Consider the following 23,337-nt stretch of genomic DNA (forward strand, 5'->3'; position numbering starts at 1 on the left):
AAAGGAAAAAAGTGGACAGCAATGAAGGACACCCGAGGTTGTCCTCTGGCTTCCACCTGTACTCAAGTACAGAGACCCCACTGACCACCTCTGCACCTTCCCCAAACGTTTCTCCCTATACAGAAAGTAAAGTTACTGTTACATAATGTCATGGGTTGTTAGCTGTCCTTAACACTGTCACCCTAATAGCCAATGCTAAAAACCAGCGCCACACACTGGATGAGTCTGGAATGACTTCATAGTTTAACAAAGGATATATGTATTTACTAAAAGACTGCTGTCACACCAAAAGTCCTCTTAACAATTTTGATAAGAATTGATATTCCAAACAAAGGGCTATTCCATAGAAGTTCTAAGTAACTTAAACTAAAAATTAACAGAGTTGTGAGTTCAGTACTTGGAAAACTGGATCCACAAGGAACTGACGAAGTGTATGAATGGTTGAGTCCCGGCTTCTTTCTGGTTTCTCTGTCTCCTGGTGAGAGGTGCTTGTTCTTGGGTCTTGGTCTTCTTTTGTTTTAACTGTCTGAGTGTCCATATCCATCTCATGAGAGCCTGTATTCATAGAAAGATATAGTTTCATTTATCACGTTATTTAGGTAAGACTGATCTTTCACGACTGCCTGCCCTCACTCAACAACTTCCACCTGTCTCTGCTCCATGTTGATTCCTTACGTCCTGTAGTCTCCGTTGTCACTGCCAACAGGAATGAGGCAGAAGAAAAACTCTTAAATCTGCTACAACCTTTAGAATTTTTATTTATTATCCTGGTGGAAGCTATTTATGTTTAAAGAGTATGCACATCCAGCACATGACTGTGTATGTGGTGGTGCAGGCCTGTACTGTCAGCACTGGAACACCCAGGAAGACTGTGCGTGCTAGGCCAGCCTGGCTATATCATGGAATCCTATTTCAAAGACCAAAATAGCAAACTGCCTTGTAACAGAATTTGGTTAGCCATGAAATCTTTTCATATACATTTCCTCATTTTATTTCTTTAATATTTTTCCTTCCTCTATGCTTGTACCTTAATGTAATTAAAAAACAATCTCTATAATTAATGATCAAGAACATTTTATGCAACTTCAGTAGACAGACTTCTTCTGTTTTTCCATATATGTTAAAAAAAAAACCACATGAATTTCTCAGAAATTCTGTTTTACCTGATGATGGATATTCTGCAAGACCTTCTTTTGTATCTCAAATAGATTATGATAGGCGAATTATTTTCGCCAACATCAGAGATTAGAATAGGAAAGGACAAAGAACAGATTTCACTACAGTGCAAGAACTAGACAGCCGGGCTGGAGAGATGGCTCAGTGGTTAAGAGCATTGCCTGCTCTTCCAAAGGTCCTGAGTTCAATTCCCAGCAACCACATGGTGGCTCACAACCATCTGTAAAGAGGTCTGGCGCCCTCTTCTGGCCTTCAGAATATTGTATACATAATAAATAAATAAATATTTAAAAAAAAAAAAAAAAAAAAAAAAAAAAGAACTAGACAGCCTTGGGGCTTTCCTCCTCAGGGCTCACCAGAGGCCGCAGCAGGGTCTGACTTCACTGCCTCTTGCTTCAGCTGCTCTGTGTCCTCTGCTCTGAGCAGCTCCTCTTCTGTATCCATGAGGATATCTTCTGCTTCCTCATCCTCCTGATCCTGTCTAGCGTCCTTTGTCGTCTGCTGCTGTTCAGTACTGGCCACATCTGCCAACAATGCACGGAGGGAGAAAACTTACTTTATTCGCAGAGTAAAACGAAGCTGAATGGATTACAGTCTGTCACTTCTGGCTTTCAAGTTCTACTAATACTGGTTCTGCCACTGACCAACCATGGGACTCAAGACACTTTTTTGGGCCTGAACAGCTCCCACTGTCCTACTGATGTAACTGCCCATTGTCTACCTCCTAGAGAAGATACAGAGATAGTATGCATACATACACATAACAAGAGAAACAGGCATTTATCTGGGTTTTTACTGATGTAAACAGAAAACGGTGTGGAGTGTGGGCATGTGACTTTGGAGCAGCTACTGGAACCATGGTTGGAGAAACTTGTAAGTAGACAAACTAATATAAAACAGGGCACAGAAAGAGTCTCAGCATTTTAATCTTGGACAAGTTCAATTTGAAGACCTCATGGCTCCCAGAGATTTGAGAAATTATATAACCAAGAATTCCAATGTCTCTGACATAGAGCAAAAGCTGAGTATATTCTTCCCAAGGCTATGTCTAGACTAGGCTTGATTCAGTCTCTGCCTTTCTCTCCCACAACAAAGGATTTCACATAGCGCAGGCTGGCCACAAGTCTGCTACGTAGCCAAGGATGTCCTTGAACTTGTAATGCTTTGGAGTGATGGGGAAGTAGTCAGCCCACTTAGCTTTATGTAGTGCTGGGAATCAAATCCAGGGTTTTGGGCACACTAGGGAAGCACTCTTACCAACCGAGTTAACAACCAGAGCTCAGGTCCCATTCACTACTCACTGCCCATCACTTCAAGTCATCCGGTGTTTATACACTGGATCCCCACTGGATCTATGGAGAGCCCCACAGTGGAGTCTTGCTTTATGAGAGGCTACGAGACACAGCCTACGGTAAGGAAGAAACAAGCCCAGGCTCCAGCCTGCGGAAGGATCTGGACCAACCATATATACAGTGATCAACTTTCTCTTTTGTTGTTCCAAATACAGTCAGAGACAAGAAGAAGCATTATAATCATTTCTGTTCACTTCACAAGAGAGGACTGAAAGACAGGAACTGGGGTGACTGGCCACTGACTTTCTCCTTCCAGTTTCTATTATAGCTGGTCACCGTTCAAGGACATTCAAGAATGTTCAATGCAAAGAAATGAAAGTCAGCACCAGGATTATAGCATGCGACTAGCTGTCTGTGAGGACAAAGGGTTACCCCAGGATACCGTTATTTTAGTACCAGAAACAAGTTGTATTTCTGCCTTACACAAATACTGTATGTACTGAGAGAAAACAGTTTAAAAAGCCTTTTCCCCTCTTCTACTTTGCCTGGCATGTACAGTCATACTGTGTAATGTCAGAGATCGCTTTGTGAGTAAAAGAGTATTCCCACCACCATACCGTAAGTCTGTGCGTCGTATGCATCGCTGCCTTGCTTAACATGTTCAAACGTGTCTGAGTCTTCCACCCGAGGCTGGGGCTGGGGCTGGGCCAGGCCCTGCTCAGGGTTCCTGTCTGTATCCACAGTCCTCAGCCTCTTATGCACATGCTCATTGTGGTCACCCATGGAGCGTTCATTGTCAGCCTGCCCAGGTTTCCTCTTAAAACTCTGCAGGATTAATGAGAGCATCAGAACCTTGTCTGCAATGACAAAACCTCAAAACAACCAAAACTCATCCCCTGGGAGGAGATTAATCAGGGATAGCCACACAACAGTGGAATTCGAAACACCTCACTGAAGTTTTGTGTTTTGGTTCCCCTCCACCCACTCTGAAGCTCAGACTGGCCTTGGATTTGCTATGCAGCTAAGATAACCTTTAAACTCCTGATTCCCTTGCTTCTGCCTTCCAAATGCTGGATATAAGGTACATACCACCATGACTGGATCTATGATATAACTAACAAAGTTAAGAAAGCAAAGAAACATCCGTACGTATCATGTGTATAAGTGAAACTGGTAGCACTGACTCTCTGTGTGAAAGGTCCCCTCGGTGGTTTAGGGACAGAACAGCATACAGGCTTTTAGGAGACTGTTGGTTTGCTTTTTGAGTATAGTCATCTCATGGGCATGAATATATTTTAAAAAACTGTTAAGTCTGAAAAATCATGGGCAATGTCAAGAGTAAGCCTGGTTTGTTGGTGCTGCACACAGCTCTTGAGCTCTAGAGCAGGAGCAGCAGCCACTGGAAAAACCTGGTCGGGGTCTTCTAAGGCTAATTATGAGGTCTGGTAAATGAGCCAAGGCTAGAAATGTGGTCGTTTGCTGTTGGTTTTTCAACAGTCAGTATGTGTGTTCATGTGTATGCAGAGCTCATGGAGGTCAGAACTGGAGTTACAGACAGCTGTCAACTGCCATGTTCCATAGGTGCTGGGACAGAACCTGGGTCCTCTAGTAAGTGCTCAATTGCTAAGATATTTCTCTAGCCCATCATTTGCTTTTAAACCTCTTCACTTTTCCTACCTGCCCTCATCTAAATTTAACCAAAGAATGATAGAAACCTGTGTATTTTTGCTGGTCTGTCGCTGGGAGGCCAAACGTGCAATCAAGTTGGATTCATGTCCTTCTGCCTGGTTTGCATCTGCAGCTCCAGTCCCATGTTCCTAAGAAACCCGAATCAGAAAAGGAGAAGGGGAGAAGCTATTAAAGCAATGGCTGCCGTGTTGCAATGGATTCAGCTTTTCTCAGTGCCCACTAGTCTCAGGGGGTAACTCCCCTGTGTGCCTTCCTGATGCAGAATTCCACCCCTAACAGAAGCCCTGCTTGTGGACAGCAACACAAAACTGAAATAAATCCAGGGCCCTGGCTTTGCTGACTGTTCCTTGTCTATGGGAGCATAAGGTCTTATTCTGAAGGCCAGACAGATCAGGCTCAATCATCAACCAGTTACATCCCCAGGGGCCGTCACTGAATTTTACCAAGGCTTATTTTCCTCAAATATAAGATGGAGAAAACAGAACAATAGCATCTATTTCTTGGAGCTCTGACTAATGAACATGTTCAGCACCTAATGAGTGCTCAATGAATAGTGGTGGGATGATGAATACCGCTGCTGCTGGGGAGGGCTGGGCCTGGAGCAGCGAAGGAGCAATTCAGTGATATTCCTTCTTCCCACAGCACCAGCACCAGCCATCTGAGGTGATACCCTTAGAACACATTACCACTAGGCCAAGACGGAATAGTTTCCTTATAAAACCAGAACATTTAGAAGCCTACTGAACAACAGGGGAAACTCAAAATACCATTAGATGCACAGGTTTCTGCGTGAAGTCCAAATTTGACCTTTTTCTTCTTGGGGAGTTTTTGGAAAAGTAACACAAAACTAAAGCATCCACAGAACTGTAAGTCTAGTGACTATTTTAAAGTAAGCACATCACTCAAACACAGTCTGCAGCACACATTCTTGTTGTGTGTCCTGAGAAGGATACACAAAAAGGCCAGAATGGGAGACGATTCTTTAGACATCAACAATAACAAAAGACAACAGAAACCATATACACCAACCTGCCAAAGAGAACATGGTTTCAGACAGACAGACACTGGGGACGGGGTCTCACCTCTTTGCCCTGTTCCTTCTCTGGTGCAGCCCCCGCTAGCTCCACAGCCTCTACACTCTGCACACTGTCCACACTAGTCTGTCCGCAGGAGGCGTGCTCCTTTCTCTCTGCGGCCTCTGGGACTTCCTCTTCACCACCAGACTTTTCCCCTTCCTCTTCCTCCTTCTGCAGAGGAAAAACACATAAGCTCTGGGGATGGCCTACCAGGAAGCAGATGCCCTACTCCTTGCTAAAAAGCGGGGGAGATGCTGTATGGAGCAGACTCTGTAGTAATGAAGAAATAGCTTACAAGATTCTGCTGGAAATGACATGTCTCTTCTACTACTTTTAATACAAGAAAGGTTCCATATCCCACAGTACCTGGGGCTGGAGACCTTGGTCAGCAGGGTTGGCACTGCTTTCTTCACCTCTATCAGTGGCAGCCCTGTCCTCCTCCTCTGCCTTCTCTTTCTCCTCCTTCTTCTCCTCCTCCTCCTCAGAGTGCTCTTCTGCATGGCTGGCTGTATCTCTGTCGTGCTCAGCAGCTCCTGTATCCATATTCTCCTCACCTTCCCCAGCGCCTTCCTCAGGTTCTTGTGGACTGTCACCTTCATTCCCATCAGCCTCAGGCTCTTCAGTTTCGTGGTTTATTTCTTCCATATCTTCTGCTTTTTCTTTGATCTCCAAAGGATTCTCTTCTGACAGAAACAACAATTTTTAAAACTCATGATTTCTAAACGTGGGAGGTAGTTAGATAAGAGAGAACACTGCCCACATTTCTAAATGTGCTGGGTTCAGTTCCCAGCACCCACATGATGACTCACAACTATCTATAACTGTAGCCTCATGGGATGCAATGCCATCTTCCAGTGTGCAGACACGCACGTGGACAAAAATACTAGTATACATAACATACACATATAAAAATGTTTTAGTCTTATTTTTTAAGCCAAGCATTGGCAAGCTATAGCCCACAGATCAAATAGTTTCCTACATTTCTGTCTGTGACGTTTTCTGGGAACACAGTCAAATACATGCTATTTATGTGTTTGCTCTATTGTTCAAGGCCTAGGAATCTGTTTATCCCACTTAATTGTTCATTGCCTACAACAGCTGCTACTCTGTAACAACAGAGCTAAGTATCTGCAAGAGAGAACTATGGACAACAAAGCTTAAAGTATTATTTGAGGAGGGACTGGAGAAATGGCTCCCAGAGAACGGAGGTAAGTTTCCAGCATCTACAGGTAGTTCACCAACTTTTTAACTGCAGTTCCAAATGCCCAATACCCTCTTCTGGCACCAGGCACCACGTGGTACAGGGATGTAAGCAGGCAAATACACATGGGTGCTGAGCTTAACTTAGCTTCTCATGCTAGCAGATCAAGCATTTTCCTGAGGCCCCAAATTTTACTTATAAGTGTTTCCCTATATTTTAGATACTTCAGAAAGCTATTAGCCAGTAACTGTCTAACATAACTGTCCTTTGGTTCATATACACAGGTCTAAAAGATCCTAAATAAAATGGGTATTTTAAGAAGGATAACATACTATACCCTTAGTAGTTTTAATCGTAATTTTATGTGTGCTTGGTTGTTGGCACTTGGGATTAAAGCCTGATTCCAAGCTGGGTGGCGGCGGCGCACGCCTTTAATTCCAGCATTTAGGAGACAGAGGCAGGCGAACCTCAGTGAGTTTGAGACCAGCCTGGTGTACAACACAAGTTCCAGTACACCCAGGACTGTTACGGAGAAACCCTGTCCTGAAAAACCAAAATAAAGTCAAATTCCAAATTAAAGATTTTTATATAAATGGTCTTTTAATCAGTCTTTGTAACATTTTTTGTCTCAACATATCTAAAAATTATACATAAACTTAGCTTTCCTAGGTATGTAACTCAGTTAAATCAGGGAAGCTACCTAGCGTCCTTCTGTGAGGCTGATCAGCACAAATGAGTTCCCACCTGTTACCCTTAGCGGGATCCCTACGCCTGAATTGGGTTAGCAGAGGCTCCAGGTTACTGCCACAGTATGTGAGACTTTCCTGAGCTTATTCTTATTCACGCTCATTCTCCAATATCACAACTTCGTATTTTAAGATGGAGACATCGAAGGCAGTAGCTGAAACCCTCATTCCTCTAGAAGAGCTGCACAAAAGCCCTGGTAGACTAAACCTGCACAGTGTGCACACTGACCCACGAGATGGCACAGTGGTGGCTCCGAAGAAAGAGGAGTAGCGAAAAAACACCATCGGTCAATGCGATTCAAACAGTAAAGAGGGGAAGGGGCAACCGAAGAGAAAGAGGTGTGCTGGTCTATGCGTGATAGGTTTACTCAAATTAGAATGGAGATAGCAAAACAGTATTTCTGACCCTGTCACGCCACTGGCCAAAAAGGAATCAGTGCTGCCCAGTGCCGCGGACTTCTAGCTATGGGCGCCCTGGAAGACGTACCTTCTGCTTCCTCACTGTCTGTGTCCTCCCCACCAGTTTTGTCCTCACTGTCAAGTTTCAAGTCATCTGGAAGGTCTAGGGCCTCAGGTTCTGGCAACTTGTCCTGCTTGCCATGGTAGGGGTCCACCTCATTCTCATCATATTCCCTCTTTGAGACAGCAGAAAGAGAACAGGGAGAGCAAAAATTCTTTACAAAACCAAAGACCACAATTTCTTAATATTACTAGCACACTTTAGTCATTTAATAGTATTTTTCAGTCTTTCATGTTAGAACCTCAAATTTCATCTTCTATATAGACTCTGTTATGTTAAAACCCAAAACTTACATTAGCAAAAACCAATAGTTAAGATACATTCACAAGGCTGGGTGGTGCTGGTATACACCTTTAACCCCAGGACTTGGGAGGCAGAGGCAGGTGGATTTCTGTGAGTTCAAGCCAGCCTAGTCTGCAGAGCAAGTTCTAAGACACCCAAGGCTACACTGAGACACCCTGTCTTGAAAAAAAACGAACAAACAAACAAGATACATTTACAAAATGCTGCAATCTTCCTCCCCAACTATGCAGCCAAGATGGATGGGAACTCACAGTCCTCCTGCCTCAGCCTCATGAATGCTAAGATTACAAGAGTGCATGCTACCATGCTTCGCTCTGATGCATACTCTTCCATGAAGCATGCAAAAGGAAGCAATAAATAGGAAGGAAAAAAAATGTTGTAAGACATGCAAAGAACTGCAGTCTTGAGTCAGGAGACTGAAACACTTCTAAATGTTCACTACCTCATCAATCTGCTCATTAATTTTCTCTTGGCCTTCTTCAATGTCTTCAGGTTCTGATTCTTCTTTCTCATTTTGATGTTTTTTATGTTTGTTCAAATTCCCAGCATCCAAGTTGTCATCTTTAGCAACAAGCTCAGAATCTTCCTAAATGAAGAAAGAAAACTGTCATACATCCAAGAAACTGCTTCTAGATGGACTGGCCCTAAGATACAGATGACTTCTGCTGTTAGGCCCAACCCAGAGATGACTGGGCACTATTCACGATGGGCAGACAGCCCTCACAGCAGCAAGAATAGGGTGGAGTGGGTCTGATTGACACACCATACTCTTATCCACCCGCCCTGCCATCCTCAGCTAGGAGCTGGGGTGCAGCTGCACTGGGAGAACTGGCTTCCTTCCTCCATAAGAACACATGGGAGGACTAGGACAGGCTGCTATTAGCTCTCAGTGTGAACAAGAGAAGGAAAGAGATGGAAGAAAGAGAAGAGAAACAAAAGGAAAAGCAGTAGACAGCAGGGTATGGAAGGACCAGCTCCTCGGTTGCAGCCTGAACTCTGGCAGGGGGACTCTTAATTACCTCATCCATTCCTGGTCCTGTTTCTTCAGCTTTACTGTCATCATCTTCATCTTCGTCCTCATCATCTCCCCAAAGTCTCTCATCTAGTTTGTCAGCTTCCTCTCCATTGAGATTGCCCATCTGCTTATCCAGGTCTCCATCCTCACTATCAGATTTCTCATCATCCTCTTCTGAAAGGGAACATGCTAAGCTTAGTTAGGCAGGTCCCTCAACCAATCCAGGTCTGTGTGTAAAAGGCAAAGATACTTCCTGGCCAAAGTGTCATTAGGATTTACCGCCTGTTTCTATAGAACACTATGGGAAGACACCAAGTATTTCTAACAAGTTTTGTAAATCATTTGGAAAAGGACTTTCATGTGTGAATAAAGAGTAGGAGAAGCTGCTGGGATGCCTGGTTTTGATGCTGGGAAGGACACTTTACAGGATCTAGAAGCCACACTTAGGTTTAGCTACAATTTGTATTTATGAATAGACATTGCATTCCCTGATCTTTTCTTTGAATACTTTACTATGTTTGTTCAAATATTTAACTGTGCATCAGATGACAAATTCCTTGCCCTCATCTTTATTCAGCTGGCTTCTTTTGCTGATAGGTATATTCTTATGCTTCAATAGCGATCATTTACACATTTCTTCTACTGTAAGTTCACATTCATTTCTGTAAAACCTTTGCTTAGAATAAGACACTGTATTTCAAGTTAGAAGTCTCTGCTTTTGACAATAATCAGATCTAAGTACTAGATTATGGCACAAGCATGGCAGATGATGGTATGCTATAAAAATTATATTGTCATGTTTATAATGCTATGAGGAATACTAATAAGATGTTTCAAACAAAAGCCAACTGCAGAACCGAGTATGGTCTATGTATGTGCCTATATGCCGCAAACAGGAAAAATACACTAGTATTAAGTGGCTCATGTGGTAGGCTTAACAGTGTTTATTTTGTTCTTACAGTTTAGTAACAAACATCTACTATACTTTGACTATTACTGTGTGTGTGTGAGCACTCATGAGCGTGAGTGTGTGGCGGTCAGGAAGACCACAGCCGTCAGCTTTTGTTTCCTACTTTCTGAGACAGGGTCTATTTTTCTGCTGAGTAAGATTAGTTTGCTACTGGCTTGTAGGGTTCTTTCCTTGTGAATGCTTCCCATCTGCCACTACGAGTGTTGGGATTACAGATATCCATGCTGGGTTCTGGTCTGAACCCAGGGTCCTAGGGTTTCCAAGGCAAGTGCTTTTACTCCCTGAGCCACTTCCCTTAGCTCCCTAATATTTTTATGATACTTAAGGAAAAAGTCACTAAAAATTTATCCAACAACAACAACAAAAAAAACTCCTTAAATAAATTCAGAGCCAAGCTGTTGCAGTTCATCTTGTTGTTTTTGGATTTCTCTGCAGACCACTGAGCCACTTCATCCAACAAAATCAAAGTCATGGCTCACTCAAAAGAGAACCTTCAAAGCTGTAAATCTCTGCCTTACAGGAGATGGTCACAGCAGGCACATACAGGTGCTCATGTGATCTGCAGTACGTGAGCCTTCAGCTCATTGCAGAATACAGCAGCCTCCTTATTGAGATTCTACAAGAAGCAGAATGAAACGATGGATCTCAGACCTTCTTCAAGCTCGCCATCATGTGTCTTCCCATCAAAGTCTTCTGACATCTCGATGGCATTATCCTCGCCCTTAGTATCAGGCTTGGAGTTAGGGTCCTCCTTGTCCTTCTCTTGCCCCTTTTGAAATGTATCTTCTACCTTCAGGAAAAAGCGTAGGAGCACTGGTCAATGCTGTGCTTCCTGTGTGCGTCAGTTCTAGACTACAAATGCCCAAGTGAAGAGTGTGAAACACTCTGCAGCAGGACAGAGAACACAGTACAGGGACTGGATGAAGAGAGCCACATGCAGTGACTTATGAAGGCTTGCTTTATATTTCTAGAGTAAAGCTTTATTTTATTGTTTTTCTGATCAGAGGATACAGAATTTTATTTGGGCTTTTTTTCATGAGAATTATAAAAACACTATCACTACCACAAATAAACAAAGCAAAACAACAAACCAAATAAAACCTCAAAACCAGTATTCCAGAGACATTTTAAAGAGTATGAACTCTTCCCAGGATGAAGTCTTCATCACAGCTCTCTGCAGGGCAGAGTTACGTACGGGGTCTCCTGAGACTGAGACTAGCCCAGTCTGCCTAGCAAGAACTCCAGTCCATTCAAGGCTACACAAAGACTTTGTCACAGAAAGGAAAGGAAAAAAAAAAAAAAAAAAAAAAACAATCCAGCTAGGTGTGGTAGCATGCCCAGAAACTGGGAGGATTAGCCTGGCCTAACATCCAGACTAAGCACTCCCCCACAACCAGTCTTATTATCCACATCCTTTTTCTTTGTTTCTGTCACTTTGATCTTTAAAATAACAGTGCACTTGGAGATAGAAAGATAACTCAGCAGGTAAAGAGAACTGGATGCTTTTCCAGAGGACCTGGGTTTGATTCCTAGCTCCAATATGGCAGTTCACAACTGCCCTGTAACTTGACCCAAGGGCATCTTTTGGCCCTTGGGGGCACATACATACACGAGGCAAAACCTCCAAATACACAAAGAAAAATATCTTAAAAAACATTTATGTTGAACTTAAAAAATATTAGGTTAAAACTTAATATTTGCAATGAATTGTACTTTTCTATTAGTTTCTCATCATTTAAATCTTAAATTATTTCCATTCAGAGAAGTGTCTGCCTTATGACTATATTATATTAGCGAAATACAGAAAAACTGAAATAACAAGAAAAATAATTTGGACTGATTTAACAAAGAAAAAAAAAAGGTGCCAGGCAGTGATAGCATATGTCCTTAATCCCATCACCTGGGAGGCAGAGGTTGGTGATCTGAGTTCCAGGCCAGTCAAGGCTACAAAGCAAGACCCTGCCTCAAAATAGTTGTAATTTTATCTTTCATATAAATTTATGATTTGATTTAGATTAGAATAGTGGCAAAGAGAAATAACGTCATATTCTTTTAGGTTACAGATGACGACTTGAAATGGCTAATCGTAGGGTACACGTACATGAGACAGATACACTACAGAGCACAACAATGTCCACGCATAGTGACATTCAAAAGCATTCCTGATCCCAATTTAAAAACACAAAACCCCCACAAAGTTTCCTTGTCTTATGATTATTATTTTTAAGATAGGATCTCATAGTCCAGCTTGGCCTGAAACTTACTAAGAGGATGAACCTCTTAGCCCTCCTCACACATGCTAGGGTTAAGGGCATATATTGCCACACCTGGTTTTCAATGTAAAAGACAAAAATATATTATTGGCCAACACTGTTTGATTTAATAATCACTTGTAATAACCATATATTTTTAGTCTTAAAATTCCTACTACTAGGACTGGTGGGTTTACTCTCTGAGATCTACATGGTAGAGATGAACTTCACAACTCATTCCCTGATCTTTTCATGTGTATTGCCTTACCCTACCCCTCTACAAAATAAATAAAAAGTAATTTAAAAATTAAATAAAACCAATTGCCTTTAACCCCCAAAATACTCTGTAGAAATCATCTGCAACTCCACATTTAAAAACAATTTTCAAGGTTGCTCCTTCCAAAAGAAATAATTATAACCAGTAGCTGAGCTGCCAAGGTTCTGTGACTTTCAGGTTTATATTTCAAGATCCACCCACGTTCCAGTATCACTAGGACTACACACAGCAGTCTGGGGCTGTTGGCTTAGTAACGAGTTTACTAGAAACTGTAGAGGAGTCATCTTAAGCAAGCAGTATGAACCTACCTGTTCCTCATTTTCTATCTTGTCACTCACATCCTTCATGCCCTCACCATCTCCGATCCCACCTCCCTCGTAGTCATGGAATTGCGTTGCTCCCTCTCCTGCTGAATCTTCCATCAATTCTTTGGGTAAGCAAAAGCCCTGAAGGGGAAAAGATTGAGCAAATGCTGTTACAATCCTGCTGGAAATTTAACCGTCTTTCCTTCTGCAGGGATCATGCCGTTTCACAGCTTGACATCGTTAAGATTTTAGCTTTGGAGAGGTCTCTAGCACACAGTAATGTGAAGTCGCCAAGACAAAAACATGAACAAAATATATCAGGATAGTTAGGGTGGTGACTTAGGAGCAAACCACTGACTCGGAGCAGATAGGAGAGGGCAGAACACATCTACTGAGGAGAAGAGACAGGCTCAGTTATGAGTAAGCAACAAAACTGATTCATGCGCAAAGAAGCTTGTCAAGAAAGTACTAAAACTAATGGCTGTCGATCAGAAGCTGTACGTAACAAAACATGCTATTAGTCACCCCAAAGATAAAAATGCACTAAAAAAAACAAACAACAACAACAACAAAAAAAAGCAAAGCTGCCAATGATCAGAGATCCAAAATGAACAATATCGAGTTTGCTATAATGAAGCAGTTTTCTGTGGTCTCAAATGTTTTAAATGATTTAATTTCACCCCATGTCTCTACATTAATGTTCAGTACCACGCAGAGAAGCTGTGTGATTTGTACACTTAAGCACACTTAATTTCAAGATGTGTATTGTTTTCAGAAAGCTGTCTAGAAACGCTCAACTATTTTCTTGCTGAATTACATTATCATTTTACACATACACTGGTTTCTATGTGTGTCTCTGGCTGGCTTTGAACTCATAGAGATCCACCTTCCTCGGTCTCCTGAGTGCTGAGATTAAAGGCACGTGCCACCACTGCCGGCTTTATATTTTCTAACACTCATTTACTTCTGTGTGTCTATGCGTATGTGGAAAGGTAGCTGTATACTTCTACAATGCATGTGGCGGAGGTCAAACTTGCAGGAATTGGTTCTCTCCTTCTACCACATGGGTTTCAGGAATTGAAGTTAGGTTGTCAGGCTTGGTGGCAAGTTTCGTCACCTCCTGAACCATCTTACCTGCCTCTGAGCTACATTATTTTAAGAGAGGTGTGTTTAGATACACGCAGCTGAGTGAGTCCACACAGGAAGGAGATTCAGATGCCTTTGGCAGAGCATACCACTACAGTAGCTCTAGTCTGGACGGCCACCAGGCCACCGTGCTGCCATGGAGCCCAGGCCAAGGCCTGTTAGCAGACAGACAGAGATGGACATCAAGGCATCTTCTACCATGCACATACTATCTTTTGTAGAGTTTTCTTCCAGTAACAAGAAAGACAGAAGACAAATACTTATTCTTTGGGATATGAGGCCTCAGGACAGCTTCTCATTTTTTAACTCAAGCATTTTAGAGACTAAGAATATTTAAGTGTTTACAAGTCCAGACCCCTATTCTGTTTATAATTTCCTACCTCATTTATACTGTACTTAGTTGAAGAAATCTCAGAATACTAACAAAGAAAACAAAAATTTTAAAGGTCATTTGAAGGTGGTGCTCACACAAACACTAAAGTGCAGTCAGATCTACTTGGGAAAGTATCCAACTTGAGTCCAAGAGCTGTATTTTTCTATACTGCGCCACGTCTTCTGCATTTCACTGTCTCTGAATTAAAGGCAGGTCTACAATCTCTACAATTTTGCTGCTTTTCACAATAGTGCTTGTGTCTTTAATAGAAGAACAACTTTCTTTTCTCTAGCACCAAGAGCCCCCCCACTTTTTTTATCACTGATATTTATTGAGCTCTGTATTTTTCTCTGCTCCCCTCAAGGTCCCCATGCTCCCAATTTACTCAGGAGATCTCTTGTCTTTTTCTACTTTCTACTTCCCATGTAGATTAGATCTTTGTAAGTCTCTGTTAGTGTCCTCATTGTTGTCTAATTTCTCTGGAATTGTGGTTTGTAGGCTGGCTTTTTTTGCTTTATGTTTAAAAAACCACCTATGAGTGAGTACATGTGATAATTGTCTTTCTATGTCTGGGTTACCTCACTCAAAAAAAAAAAACTCCATCCATTTTCCTGCAAAATTTAAGCTGTCGTTATTTTTTTCTGCTGTGTAGTACTCCATTGTGTAAATGTACATTTTCCTTATCCATTCTTCAGTCGAGGGACATTTAGGTTGTTTCCATGTTCTGGCTATGACAAACAAAACTGCTATGAACATATTTGAGCACATGTCCTTGTGGCATGATTGACCATCCTTGGGATATATAACCAAAAGTGTTATTATTGGGTCTTGAGGAAGGTTGTTTCCTAATTTTCTGAGAAATCGCCACACTGACATCCAAAGGGGTTGTACCAGCTTGCATTCCCACCAGCAATGGATGAGTGTTCCCCTTTCCCCACAACCTCTCCAGCATAAGTTGTCATCAGTGTTTTTGATCTTGGTCATTCTTACAGGTATAAGATGGAAGGAATCTCAGAGTTATTTTGATTTGCATTTCTCTGATGACTAAGGATGTTGAACATTTCCTAAAGTGTCTTCCAGTCATTTTAGATTCCTCTGTTGAGAGTTCTCTGTTTAGGTCTGTACTCCATTTTTTTTATTGGATTATGTGATCTTTTGGTGTCCAATTTGAGTTCTTTATATATTTTGGAGATCAGACCTCTGTCTGATGTGGGGTTAGTGAAGATCTTTTCCCATTCTGGAGGCTGTCATTTTGTCTTGTTTACCATGTTCTTTGCTTTATAGAAGCTTTTCAGTTTCAGGAGGTCCCATTTATTAATTGTTTCTCTCAGTGTCTGTGCTGCTGGGGTTATATTTAGAAAGTGGTTCCCTGTGCCAATGCTTTCAAGTGTACTTCCAACTTTCTCTTCTATAAGGTTTAGTGTGACTGGCTTTATGTTGAGGTCTTTGATCCATTTGGATTTGAGTTTTGTGCATGGTGATAGATATGGGTCTATTTTCATTCTTCCACATGTTGATATCCAGTTATGCCAGCACCATTTGTTAAATATGTTTTCTTTTTTCCATTTGATATTTTTTGCTTCTTTATCAAAGATCAGGTATTCGAAGATGTGTGGATTGATATCTGGGTCTTCTATTGTGTTCCATTGGTCCTCCTGTCAGTTCTTATGCCAATACCAGGCTGTTTTCAGTACTGTAACTCTGCAGTGGAGTTTGAAGTCAGGGATTGTGATGCCTCCAGAAGTTCTTTTATTGTACAGGTTTTGGCTATCCTGGGTTTTTTTGCTTTTCCAAATGAAGTTGAGTACCGTTCTTTCGAGGTCTTTGAAGACTTTTGCTGGGATTTTGATGGGCATTGCATTGAATCTGTCATAATCTAACTTCTAACAGCCATAAGGATCTACTTTGTAAATCGAGCTCAAGAGATATCTGAAGACTTCATATCAACAGAGAGAAAAGGGTGACAGAAAAGAAGGCAGTGGCTTTTAGACAGCCCCTTTGGTCAAGGGGGTTTCCAAGTTTTAAGACCTTAGTGGAAACATGCTTAGCAATCAGTTTTCAGACACAGCCCTAAATCCCAAGGAGATAAACCAGCTCACCATAAATGCCCAGCAAGCCCCACAGAGATGTGAATGAGTGTGTGTGTGTGTGTGTGTGTGTGTGTGTGTGTGTGTTCCGTGACATTTCACACTGACAGTCCTTACCTTCTGGGCGAGTTCTGTGAAGATCTGGGCAAGCACAGAGAGCAGTTTGGCAGTGCTCCGGTGAGTTGCCAGAGATAGGGTCAGGAAGAAGAGAATAAGGTCTGAGAAGCTGCAGAGCATGGGTACCAGGCGCACTAGCAAGCAGCAGGACTGGCTGAAGACCTGAGAAGGACAAATGCCCAATTACATTGCTGAAGAGACATTCCCTCCTGGAGAGATGAGACGTTCTAATTAGACAGTGGCCGTGCCACATGACTTGGGAATGTGCTGAAAGTCATCCATTATAAGTCGTATGTGTTTTAACTTCATCTCCTAGCTCAAAGACTTTTTCCTTATACACATTTACAAACATTCACTGTATGTTCTCAGCCAACCCCTTAGCTAGTTAACAACATCAACACCATCATCATTATTACTATTGTTACTACTATTATTTTTGAGATAGGATCTGACCCTGTAGCCTAGGCTGTCTTGGAACTCACCAAGTAGCCCTGGTGATTCTCTTGCTTCAACTTCCCAAGTGCTGAGATTACAAAACACAGCACACAGCATTATCATTACTGTCGCCTAACATGTGTGCTGGGAAGCAAACCCAGGTCTTCTGATAGAGCTGTGCACATTCTTAACCACTTAACATGCCTCACCTCTTCAGCCCAGCATTTTATATTTTTAAAAAAGGATTTATCAATAAATTTTACTAACACACCAGAGTTGGCCCTAGATGTAATGACACAGAATAACAATGACCTATAAAAACAAGTTGCTCCTTACTGATATAGTTTATACCCAGGAGCATGTGATGGGGATGTGACAGACACAACGGGCATTCTGGATGGCCAGCAGCTCTGCATCTATCAGAACAGAGGGCTAGGCGCTGGGGTCTGCTAAGAACTCTCCCCACGGAATGAGGTGAAGGCCACTCTCCTCACCTACTCTGAGGAGCACGTAGTCTGCCAAAAGCAGCTGGTTACCTTGTGCTTGGTTGTGCTGCCGTCCTCATTGTAGGACTTTAACCTCTCCAACAGCTCAGAGACAGAAGAAATTATTTTCTGGACGTGTAAAGTGCTTACACTGGCCCAGAAGTCGTCTTCTAAGAGTTTCGTTAGATGTCCTGGTTGCAGTCTCTCAAAGACTGCCTCTTCTTTCATTTCTAGCAACACAAACAGCAAAACAAACCTTTTCAAGTCTCTACTCATGAAGTCCATGTCTAGCATCTGTCTTTAGTTAGCCAAAGAAACAAACCATTAACTAAAAGTCAGATCAATTCTAACGTTATTCGCACACCTTCAGACACACCATCCTCTTCCTGTGGTCTCTTTTCAGCGGTGCTGTCTTCTGTTTTCTGCCCGCCTCTTTCTGCTAAGCTCTGGATGATGCAGAGGACGGCCCGGATGGCAGCTTCTACTTGCTCTGCGAAGTCTTCAACAAAGCTTTCCCCCAACATCTGGTTTTCTAGTAAGGAACACGGTATAGAGCAAAGCTGAATCTTGAGCCACACTCATCGAGAAATGACTGCAAGTAAAGTGCTCTACTATTGGTTGTCACTGCGTGAAGCTCTGTGGAGCCAAGCGTGAAAAGGGCAGATTCCTTGTCTGTTAAATCTACGAAGCCATCATTTTATTTCAATAACACAAAAAGAATACAAAATAAATAAATAAATAAACAAACAAAAACAAAGCACAACACAATAGCTCTGGTGGTGAGTAGAAACTCTGAGTTTCTCTAGCCTATCGGCCTTAGGCATTTCAGGCTAACTCAAGCTAAGGGAAGCAATAACGGTTGAGTGAGCCTGTGCTCCTCTCAGGCACAAACCTCCATCAGGACAGAAGATGTCATCAGGAAAAATCTGGATTAATTTCCCAGCACCACAGCTCTAAGTTCTCACCTCCTTGCCTGTGTGACATGAACAGGCGTGCTTTCCAGGCAGAGAAGTCATCTATGGCCTTACTAACTTCTCCTCTTAGATACTCCAGGCTTTCCACTAGTGCCATCCGTGAGTCTGTCTGCTCAACCTCTATCCCTGGAGGGATGAACAAGGACTCTAGGCCTTGCAAATGTGCTGACACTTGGGACAGACAACTCAGCCCAGATGAACAAACTTCAAAATCTTCCCTGCAATAGAAATAGCACAGTGCTGAAAGGAAGGGTTACAACACCTACTCTCCCTCCCTCTAACACACAAACACGCTGTCTCTCAAAGGTTACAGTCAGGTGTCACAAAGCACCATGTAGGTTTGCTGAGTAACAATATCGTGCACAAGTTTCTTCATGATTTTAGCCAAGACTGAAGTCTCTACACGCAAGAGAGACACACTTACCAAGTATGAAAGAGGGTCTCACAAGACTGCTGTCTGATTTTGTCCACACCAGTTTTCATAGTTTTAATGGTTTTCAGTAGCTCTGCCAATCTTGCAGTTGACTGTTGCCAAAGTCGATCTGGTCGCCGCATCTGACAAGCAGATGGTAGCTGACTTATAGGTACTGGGGATGGGTAGTTCAGATCAGAGGGAAGTAAGTTTGCTCCTGATACTGGTCCCTTGGCATCCATTCTCTCCAGGCGAAGGGCAGAAGGCTGCTCCTGCACTGGAGCATCACTGTGGCCGTCAGTCGGGTCTGCACCGGGACAGCACTGCAAGAGCCAGAAGAGCTGCTCCACCAGAATTTGGCTCTGCATGGCCAGGTGCTGCAGTCGTTCTGTCCACTGCTGCACACTGTCCTGGGGTGGGAAGGCCACAGGATAAACGGTGGGCCCAGCCAGCCTGCTGTGAATCTCCTGTACACAGCTGAGCAGGTTCCTGTGCAGGAAAATGTGGGGAAAGAATAATGGCATCTTCGGCCATGCCACCAGGCTGTTTGTAAAGAGTGAATCTGTCTGTGTGCTTCTGAGAAAGTGTGCTTTCTCATGTAACTAAGAAGGGCTAGGGATGTAGCTCAGTGGAAGAGGAGCAGTTCACCAGGAGGAAACAGGATTACACTTACACACAGATGGGCTGGAGGGGTCATCTAAGTATGTGAAAACAGGTAAAAATCTATTGAAATGCCTCCCCAAATTAAACACGTGCTACAGTCTTTCAGGAAAGGCATCAAAACCCATTCCATTATCAGTTGAACCTTACCTGCCAGCCACCTACCAGCCACAGTGCTGCAGTGACTTCAACTCTTTCTGCTTTGCAAATGTTGCTAAATAAGCCCCAATGAACTGAGCAAAAAAATAGAGCTAAACTGAGTACAGTTTAGAAATATTGTCTCTAAGCCAAGAATGCACTCAACAGATGCTGATGGTGGTCCTAATGTCCTCATCTTTTAATCATCTGCTTCTACTGAAGAAATCTAGAAGCCTGAGAGAGGCAGACCTGATCCCATCCCAAAGACTGGGAAGCCCTGCAACCAAAAACACAACCTGACCATCAGCATATCCACAGTGAAGGTCCTCATTCCAGACCCAGCTCACAGAACTCTTCCTACTGTTTTTGCCGGGCCCTGAACTCGCTCCAGCAGACCGCTTTTCACAGTCCATGCATAATGCCCAGCATCAAATGAAGCAGTAGTGCTCAAAGAAACTCTACCGACCTCTCTGGGTTCCAATCCACTCCAGAGAGCGGAGGCTAGTCCTCTCAGCACATGAACATACCTGAGGATGATCCATTGCTCAGTCAGTGTGGTCAGGGAGCGACGCTGTCGAATGAGCAGCTTCATCAAGTGCGCTGAGAACCCTTTACACCTCTCAACATTACCCATGCCCATCTCCTGGCAGAAGGAAGAGAAAAAGCACGCTGAAGGCATTGCTGATAACCCGTCCTCCTCACACATGCACCAGAGGGTCCACCAGAAATTATTTCTTCCTTAAAAAAAACAATGACTTTACTTGTTTTGCCTGCATGTATGTATGTGCACATGTACATGTCTGAAGGTACATCTGATGTCCTGCAACTGGAGTCAGACAGTAATGAGGCATCATGTGAGTGCTGAGAACTGAACCTGGGTCCTTCCTAAGAGCAGCCAGTGCTCTTAACCACTGAGCCATCTTTCCAGTCCCTAAAAGCTATTCTGTGAAACCCAGGTGACCTTACACACACATAGTGTGTGTGAGCAGCAGTGGCCTTCAGACTAGCTTCTGATCACTGACATCCATGAGGAGGAATGAAGTATAACACCAAAAACTGGGCAGACGCAGTCTGTTCTCAACTCACGAGAGTTAAGTGGTGCTCTTGGCAAATGTGGTGGAACTTACTGTAACTAAGCTGTTCTAGGACCACACTAAATTACACTAATTTAAATTTAACCAGCTTGTTACTGTCTGATGAAGATGGTGACACGAACAAACAGAGCAGACGCTTTCCCAGCCCGTGTGAGTCTACCTTGACAGGAGCTGCTAGGGCTGCAGTAAGCCTGGTGTGCCGTGCAAGAGAGCGATAAAAATACTTCTGGCACCCATCCCACAAAGATGAAATTTCTGTGAGGAGCCTAGAAAAGAAATCAAGCAACTTATTGTGTTAAACTACAACTGCCCACTGAAGATCCCAAGGACTCAAGACTTGGGATCTATTGGGTATAAGCCAGAGTCAACAATGAAATCAATGTGTCTAGGAGCAGGGCACTTAGCACTGGAAGCTTGGCAAACAAGCAGCAGCAATGTCTGTTTTCTCCAGGGAAAGCTTCATAAACTAACTTGATGATGGAAGGAAGGCATGTCTTATGCAACTGACGTGAACAGACAAAGAACTAGGGATAGACATACACAAAATGCTAGCAAGGCAGGAACAGCTTAACATGGGGCCACACAGGTGCTAGAGAATAAAATAAACTGGAAAACATGTCTTGTCGAAAGGAGAGGGACATCTCACTCTCAGTCACATGGGGACCAAAATGAGACTGCAAGCACATTTGGAAATTATCTTGAAAAGCTCTAACTCTAGGAAGCCGCTATACAACTTTCCCCTTTACAGTGCTGTTCAACTCAAATTTAAAGTCCCACAAAGACACTGAACATTAAAACACATGCAGATCGCTTAGAGACCTCTAGGTAGGTAACAACATAGACAGCTCTGTCTCAAGGTGTTCAGTTCTCAAACTGAGTATTTTAGAACTCACAGACAAGCAGAACCCATGGCTACTAAGAGATCCCCAGCTGTAAATTAAAGTCAAGCAAGCAGACCTCAGGGAAGCCAAGGACGCGGCGTGAGGCTGCAGGCCAGCGGCAAAGCACACACTTAGCACCGCAGACCAACAGCAGGGGACAAACACTCGAAGGAAGTTTAGTGACTTCCTCAATGAACAATTTAAAAGCAAACCAACCTAGAATCGGCCTCCTGAGTGCTGCTGACTATAGAAAACGCGCTCTTGAGATCTAATGGGTGAAGATGAAGCAACTCTTGAGGACTTTTTGTACGGGCCCAGGCAAGGCCTTTTCGATACGACAGACCTAGGAAATCAACAGCACTCGTTAAAGTAAAGTAACTCAGCGAGAAAAGGCTATACCCCCACCCCAAATGCCCCTCTAGTCAAAGTAAAGTTTGTGACATGTTATTCAGCCCGTGGGGTAAAGGAGCCGGGAGGAGAGAAGGGTCATGAGTGTGAGGCCGACTTGGACTCTGCGGCAATAGAGAAATGCACCAACTAAAACAGGGTAAGTCCCTGCCTTTTAACACAATTCCAAGTGACTCAGATGCTGAAAACCACCGTTCTCTACCTGTGACAGGGGAGTAAAAACACTACCAAAAGCAGAAAATATCAGGTCTAGGTACCGCACCACAAAACCTGAAAAGGTGTGGGGACAGGTAGTTCATTGTAGCATTCTCCTATGTGTGCCTGCAACTCTCAGAAAGACATTCCACAACTCTGTCTAGTACTTTATGTTTCAGGAATGTCTCCCCAAATCACCCATGTCACCACTACCCCCAGGCTGATTACAGGGGCTGGGGATAAGGCTCAGTGGGTAAGAGTATTTGCTGCTCTTCCTGATGACCCTGTGTTCAGTTTCAACTGTCTGTAATTCCAGCTCCAGGGGAACAGACGCTCTTCTGGTCTCTATTAGTACCGGCACAGATCATGGCGCACATGCACATCCTAAAACCTGAAAATAAACACGAAAGCTGGTAACTGCACTTTTCAGTGTTTCAGGAGCATCCCTTACCGATTTGTGCAAGGTGTTTAAAGAGATCCGACAGAGCACGATGCTTCCGCATGAGAATGTGCTTGGCTTCTGACTGCTGCTTTTCTTTCTCAGCAGAGGGCTCCACACTTAAGCTCTGCAACTCACTTACAGAAGAAACCACTTCACCTGTAGGGAAAACATAAAATCCCAAGGCCTTATTAATGTGTGCATGTTTGCTCTATGTCTAGGAGCTCCTGTGGCATGGGGGCTACGGTAAGTACCGTACCTCTTTCACCTGCACTCTTAACAGTTCCTAGCATTTGGCGAATGTTCAATCAATTGTTTGAACTACACTTGTAAAAATGCACAGAAATGGGAAAATAATGTATCTCTTAAAAATAGACCAAACCAACAAACCAAAGAAAAACCAAAAAAAAGACAAAACAAAAAACCCCCACAAACCTATTTTTGAGTACCAGTTGTGCAGCTCATTATATCATGAATTTTAATCATCCAGGAGAATTTCTGATAATTGTATTCCATTCCTTCCCTATAGTTAGTATAAGCTAAATGCTCTTTTAATCTATACAACTTCAGAAGCACTTATCTGTAGTTCTAATTCATTTCTTTATTTAGTTCTTTTGAGACAGGATTTTTTTTCTCTGTATAATAGCCCTGAACCTCACTTTGTAGACCAG

General features: G+C 43.0%; 1 protein-coding gene across 1 annotated transcript in view; it reads right to left on the minus strand.

The window, feature by feature from the left end:
• Mdn1 (midasin AAA ATPase 1) overlaps nt 1-23,337 on the minus strand; it is a 125,961-nt gene that overhangs the window by 9,731 nt on the left and 92,893 nt on the right. Inside the window, exons 75-94 of the mRNA XM_041667517.1 lie at nt 22,679-22,825; nt 21,841-21,967; nt 20,904-21,009; nt 20,177-20,292; nt 18,864-19,340; nt 18,431-18,657; nt 17,830-17,997; nt 17,517-17,695; nt 16,546-16,707; nt 12,826-12,963; nt 10,640-10,778; nt 9,023-9,192; nt 8,446-8,589; nt 7,668-7,815; nt 5,600-5,916; nt 5,240-5,404; nt 4,184-4,285; nt 3,086-3,293; nt 1,533-1,700; nt 398-555 (exon numbers count right to left, since the gene is read on the minus strand). Of these exons, the coding sequence (XP_041523451.1) occupies nt 398-555; nt 1,533-1,700; nt 3,086-3,293; nt 4,184-4,285; nt 5,240-5,404; nt 5,600-5,916; nt 7,668-7,815; nt 8,446-8,589; nt 9,023-9,192; nt 10,640-10,778; nt 12,826-12,963; nt 16,546-16,707; nt 17,517-17,695; nt 17,830-17,997; nt 18,431-18,657; nt 18,864-19,340; nt 20,177-20,292; nt 20,904-21,009; nt 21,841-21,967; nt 22,679-22,825 (3,566 nt within the window). The remainder of the gene's footprint in view (nt 1-397; nt 556-1,532; nt 1,701-3,085; nt 3,294-4,183; nt 4,286-5,239; nt 5,405-5,599; nt 5,917-7,667; nt 7,816-8,445; nt 8,590-9,022; nt 9,193-10,639; nt 10,779-12,825; nt 12,964-16,545; nt 16,708-17,516; nt 17,696-17,829; nt 17,998-18,430; nt 18,658-18,863; nt 19,341-20,176; nt 20,293-20,903; nt 21,010-21,840; nt 21,968-22,678; nt 22,826-23,337) is intronic.

The sequence above is a fragment of the Microtus oregoni genome, unplaced genomic scaffold (assembly GCF_018167655.1).
Source record: "Microtus oregoni isolate MIOR12 unplaced genomic scaffold, Mior012 000017F_ref0000208, whole genome shotgun sequence".
NCBI classification, from domain to species: Eukaryota; Metazoa; Chordata; class Mammalia; order Rodentia; family Cricetidae; genus Microtus; species Microtus oregoni.